Raw genomic sequence first — 6,000 nt, 5'->3', positions numbered from 1 at the left:
AGAAGCACATTTAAGCTAAGGACTTCACTTTTGACATTAAATTATATTGCTGGGAAAATGTTCTCTATAATGAACAAACAGATGGTTTTCTCCTAGTCCTATCGTGACTGTGTATGTTGAAAGAAGCTTTTCAGTTAAAAATATACACTGTATGACAGCTTAATTTTACATATTGTTGCTTTTGAACAGATCAAAGTGGAATGAGGCCAGATGGATTGAGGAAAAAAAACCAATTACTATTAAACTTTTACATTTAGCCAAGGTAGATGCTGTTCAAACATTAGACAAGACAGGTCATTGGACGGTACTGAATTGCTTTCCCATCCCAAAATATTACCATGTAAATGATTTCAGCTGCAAACCACAGCACTGTCTCAAAATCCATAAGAGCTGCAGGATTCTTGCTGTACAAGATCTGCTGTTGGACTGTTGCAAATTATTCCACTCTACTAGTCAAATTAAATGGAGGAGAACAGAGCCTAGCAAAGTCTACATCCTGTAACGGCCAGATAACATTAAATGAGGTTACTAGTAGATTAACCTGTTTAAGATAGTCCGTCTATTCATCTTTCAGGCAGCAGTATGTTAACCTGAACCATTTGTTATGGTCTTAAGTTTTCAATAGGAGACATTTTTAAAAAGGGAAGAAAAACTGAAGTGACTTTAGTGCTTATGGACTTGAGAGTCATGGTGAATGAAATCCTCTATCCATTGATCAGGTATAGTACAGGTAACAAAGCTCTTCTTCCAGCGTGTCCTGCCCAGGTTATAGAGCCCTGTACTGAAGCCATCACCTGCACAGGGCTAGGAATGACTTCACTACAAACGTAGCTGATCCTTTGTTCCATGTGGAGATTGGCCACAGGACCAATTAGCTTCTGTAGTGATGGTGGACTTTGTGAGAATTGGAATGCAATACTATGCTCAGGACTGTACAAACAGTGATGTAGACCTCTGTCCATCACACTGCAGTGCAAGTCCCCGAACTCATTTCACACATGCCACCAATTGGCCACTTGGTAACTACCATCACTATTAACCAGTGCCCTAGAAGTTGAAAGCTCCTTTTCCTAGCACTGGGGTCTTGTTTCCTTTCTGCCCCTCCCCACACCACACCCTTTGAGCTGTACATGTGTATAGATGGGAGGAGTCTAGAGATGCAAAATTACAGAACAGTGCTGAATTGAAAAAGTGCAAAAATTAGTGGAAACAAAGTTGTATATATTACAATAAAATATGCTTGCAATGCTGGCTTCAGTACCATTGTGGAATATACAGAACATGACATGAATGTTACAATGCACAGACGTGAAACCCAGTCACAGTTAAACTGCTCTCCTTTTTAATCGGTTTTTACAGAATGATATAATACATTAATAATCACAGTAGAGACAAGATGGGTTTCCTGTATACAAGATTGTGCAAGCTCATTAATTTAAATTTTTAAAGGCTTTACCAGTTTCAAGAGAGGCAGTACAAAGCTTTTAAATAGAGGTGAAGCACAATTAAAGGTACAGAACACACAATAGTAACTCGGCGATTAATTCTCAAGTAGTACAGGCTCAACCAAGCTATCAGCTGTTACCCAAATAAAAGGAGTACTTTCCCTTCCCAACAGTCCACTATTTTTTCTACTGCTCCAGATCTCCTGCCACACAGCTAGCCTAAGGCTGCTTTATTTATATGCCTCATAAATTATTAGGACTTTTTAGACAAATGCGCTTCACTTTCATGCAGCTTTAAGAAGTGGGACTGCTCTTGACTGCTTCCCCTTTCTTACCTACTAATTTCCCTCTACAAACTATTCAGCATTAACATGGCAATGAAATTGCAAATTTCTGCTAGAATTTGGCTTCATAGAACATCAGCATTTTCAAACAAACAATCTGATGCAACACTTAGTGCGCCCCACAAACTCACCTACAGTAAAGAGGATTGTGTTTGTGGCTTCTTCCTAAAATTTATGGCAGTTACATTCAGTATTTGGTAGTACCAAAAAATAAAAATAAAAATAGGCCATACATTGCAATTCTTCTTAAAGAACAAGCTTTAAAAAAGATAAATAATCAGGGGTTAGAAGTAAAAGGGGATTCCCCTGCAGAAGAGCGAACCAAGCCTCTTCCTTCCTGCTCCCCATCCCAACAAAGAAAAATAATGCTTTTGTAACATGTATGGGCCCAATCATATGAAATCACAGATAGGTGAGTACTCCTTACTCATACAGCAGCACCATGAACTTCAATAATTGGGCCTTGAGTCTGCATATATGATCTGCTATTAATAACCTCCACTCCTCAACTCACAAAACATTTTTCAGTTCACCGTTAAAGGGCTGAAGTAATTCTAACAGCAAGCACTGAAGTCATGAGTACTGATTCAATGCAATGTGTGCGCATGGCTGGCTGTAGCCTTTTGGCAAAACAATTCTTTTATTGTTTGGTCCTTAATGTGCTTTTCCTCTTTATTTTCTTACTATTGCACAACAGAAAACTTAAAGTCATCTTCCTTTACATATAATTTAACATTTTAAAACAAAATCAGGACACTAGGAAAAAATAGAGAGACATACATTACCATAAGATTCCTAATTCTTTGGAAAGCCAAATTCTTTTACTACATTTATAACATTGTATAAAAGGCTTTTATAGCAGGTTAAAAAAGAAGCAAAGGACCATCCTGCTGTGAAGATTCTCACCTACATTGGGGCGTATACAAATATTAAACATTTTTAAAATAATTTTATTTAAAAAATTGTTCAAGTTCTTCAATAACTTTTCTATAAAGAAAAGCAGTGAAGTGATATAAATGTGAAGAAAATGGTTTTTGCCAGGAGAAAAAACTTTCCAGTAAAGAGAATAAATCCTGAAGACCCAATTAAGCCGATCAACTCCTTTTTGTGTCCAGTCAGCTCATAATAAAAGGTAAGATGCATGATAATCATTGACTATCATTTGCTCCTCCTTAGAGAGCTTATATGTTAAATAAGAAAACAGTTTAGAATAAGACAGGTTTTAGAGACCAAATATTCTCTGTTACTAAAACCAAAAACTGCAGAATTAAGGGTACGTCAGTAGTTTGATATCAACACAGCAAATACTAAGTGATAATTTAACACAACAGAACGCTTCTGAATTGTGGTATAACAAATGTACATTGCTTTTAGATGTAATTCTGGCTCTCTCTTAAAGGGCAATATTGTGCTTTGCTGCTGAATGTTATTGGTCAGGGCTGTGAATGCAATATATTAGCACCAAAAAACCATGACGACTACACAACTAGAGTATTACAATGCCATTCAGACTCAAGATCGCAGTAAAGCAGACTACAGCAACTCCATTGCTACTAGAAAGTATTGCTGTACCCTGTAAGTCTATAATAGAGGAGAAAGACTATAAACAAAAACTTAAAAAAAAAATACCATCTCACTTGAATCCCCATGATTTATTTAACATGATAAAATGATATACTGAATTACACATTAACGATTAAGTCCTTGAAAACAAAGGTTTCTTTCACTGAATTATGCCTAGACGGGTAACACAATCACATCTCAATCACTTAATACTGTACATAGATCATTCTAATTTCAGTTAATGACTTTCAGAAGTAATAGTTACTTAGATTTTTATGAATTCCCTTTTTAAACAGCTCATGTGGCCTCTAACATGTGGTATGTTGGCCTTTTTAAGTACACAAAAAAAATCTTCAACCCATTTTTGAGCAGCGTTTAGAAATATAAATGGTTCTTCTATTTAAAGAAGGGATGCAAATTATGTCATTTCTTTTACTGCTCAAAGCCAGCAAATCTGGCTCACCTCATTGCCAGGAAAGTGATGGGCACTGGTAGGAAGAGGAGAGAGCAAGGAGTAATGCTGGCATCAAGGGGTTAAGCAGTGTGCCTTTTAAAAAAATATATTGATCGCAGTCCTTTTTTTAGATAGCTCTACAATGACAAAGGCCAGTGACCACTCTCACGCGTATAAGAAATGGCTTGGGCCAGCTATGGGAACGCTACTATTTCACTCGTCAAGGAAGCGCACTGCTCTTCTCGTAATTGTCAAGTGTCAAAAGGGAGAGGGTTGAGACATCTGCAAAGATTCCCTGAACTAATTTCATGACGTGTTTTATAAAGGACAATGTGGTACTTTAAAATATTTTATATGAATAGTAAAACCTGCACTGCTAGAGAAGAAGATACAAAGAACACATAGTAAAAAAACATTCACTGAAACCCCTGGCATGTGTATTTAATGTGAATAATCAAAATATATATTACAATTTCAGGTTCTGTAAGGAATTCTGTTTGGGGTTTGTACAGTATACACAGTATTTCAGATGAAAAATATTACAATAAGGTATATACTATTCCTTTTTATATTAGAACTTATCTATTGAAACTTATAGCCCCTCTCCTCTATAAATCCAAACTATTTATTTAAAACGCTCTAATTCCCGAGCCAAAAATTTTAAACTTTCAAGTGAGAGCCCTGTGAATTGTAAATTCCAGTTTCAGAAAGTTCTGTAAACTTTATTAAAATTTTAATAAATATTTAGGTTTGCCCTTTTTAAACTTATCCTATTGAGGAAGTCATCTCATTACCCAATACGGTATGTCACAACCTGCTGTAGGAGAGAGAAACTGCTTGTTTGCTGGTTGACAAGATAATGAGTCCAAAGATGACTGCAATTTATTAAATATTATATAATATATTTACATTGTCCTCAGGTTTTAATTTTACCATAGGTGAAGTACAATTTATAATTATGTCAACTGCTACAAATTTTCAGTGCAGCTGGTGGTTTTTTGGTTTTTTTTGTTTTTTTTTTGTTTTTTTTTTTACAAAAGGTGTATTAAGCTAGAAAGGCTCTTAAAAGTGCTTGCCACGATCTTTTTGGTTGGAAACAAAGAAAAATGAATGAATTTACATCAACAGAAGTCTAAGGGAAAAATAGTGTCTGTGTGAAAGGGGCAGTGACAGTAGAGTTTCCTAAATGATTTTGAGAATCCACAATACCTGAAAAATGTGGTCCCTTTTTCCCGTGCTAATCTCTATCGGGGGGAAAAGATGCAACCAAAACAGAGAGGAAAGAAAACCTGTTAAATTAATTAATCTGATTAGTAAAAAATTTTTTAAATGCTTCCACTTTGTACAATTATTATACAAGGAAAGTATTTCTTCAGCCTTTGAAACAGTTGATATACATTCTTACAGGCTCTCTGCTGCTAACAGTCTGTCTACAAAGGTGCCCTTTTGGGTCACTTGCGATCATCAATGGTTTTAATAAATTCAACTGCTGCTGTGAACTGCATCCACCAGTAAGATTCTTCTCCAGTTAAACAGTTAGCATAGAAGCTACTAATGTACTGAACAGTGGACAACAAGCAGGGCGGGTTTGCCTGGGAGTGAAAAAGAAAAGGTACATGTCATAATTAAGTTTGAAACCGATGTTTTAAAGATAAGTGTTACAAATGTAACAGAAAAGAAATGTAATATTATGTATATAGCACCCCTCAGCCTAGGTTTTGAATATTACACACTAGTACAGCAATAACTGTACAAACAAATACGGACACCATTCCACACTCAGCAGCAGCTCCTTGAGCTCTGTGTGCAAGAATTGGCTTTGCTAAGGAGGCATGCTGGCTAACACACTAAGGGTAACACTTACTCTCTCCTGAAAGAGTCCCCAGGATCTTTAAAATTCCTCCAGTCACCACTGACTTCCACAGGTACAAAGGACTATGATTTTATCAGCTCACGCAGGTGAGAGCATCCTCCAATTCCTAGTTCTTTTGAGTCAGCAAATGGGTACAGAGCTCTAATGAGGAACCTGGCCCTAGGCAAGGCTGCTCTCAGTACCAACGGAGCCACAGGCAAATGTTGAGGCAAAGCACTCTAGCTGATTGACTCCCAGATTTGCATATATCAGAACAATGTCCCATCTGCAACTAACTTTCCGGTTCACGTTGTGCCATACAGATGAACTCTGCACTTTAAA

General features: G+C 36.7%; 1 protein-coding gene across 3 annotated transcripts in view; it reads right to left on the bottom strand.

Moving 5' to 3' along the window:
* Positions 1–1,319: 1,319 nt before the first annotated feature.
* GAPVD1 (GTPase activating protein and VPS9 domains 1) overlaps positions 1,320–6,000 on the bottom strand; it is a 64,906-nt gene continuing 60,225 nt past the window's right edge. For all 3 annotated transcript variants that reach the window (XM_038374325.1, XM_043498682.1, XM_043498681.1), the window contains exon 26: positions 1,320–5,398. In XM_038374325.1, the coding sequence (XP_038230253.1) occupies positions 5,258–5,398 (141 nt within the window). In that variant the 3' untranslated portion in view covers positions 1,320–5,257. The remainder of the gene's footprint in view (positions 5,399–6,000) is intronic.

The sequence above is a fragment of the Dermochelys coriacea genome, chromosome 16 (genome assembly GCF_009764565.3).
Source record: "Dermochelys coriacea isolate rDerCor1 chromosome 16, rDerCor1.pri.v4, whole genome shotgun sequence".
NCBI classification, from domain to species: Eukaryota; Metazoa; Chordata; order Testudines; family Dermochelyidae; genus Dermochelys; species Dermochelys coriacea.
Note: the sequence above shows the minus strand (reverse complement) of the source record. Positions and strands in the feature narration are given on the sequence as shown.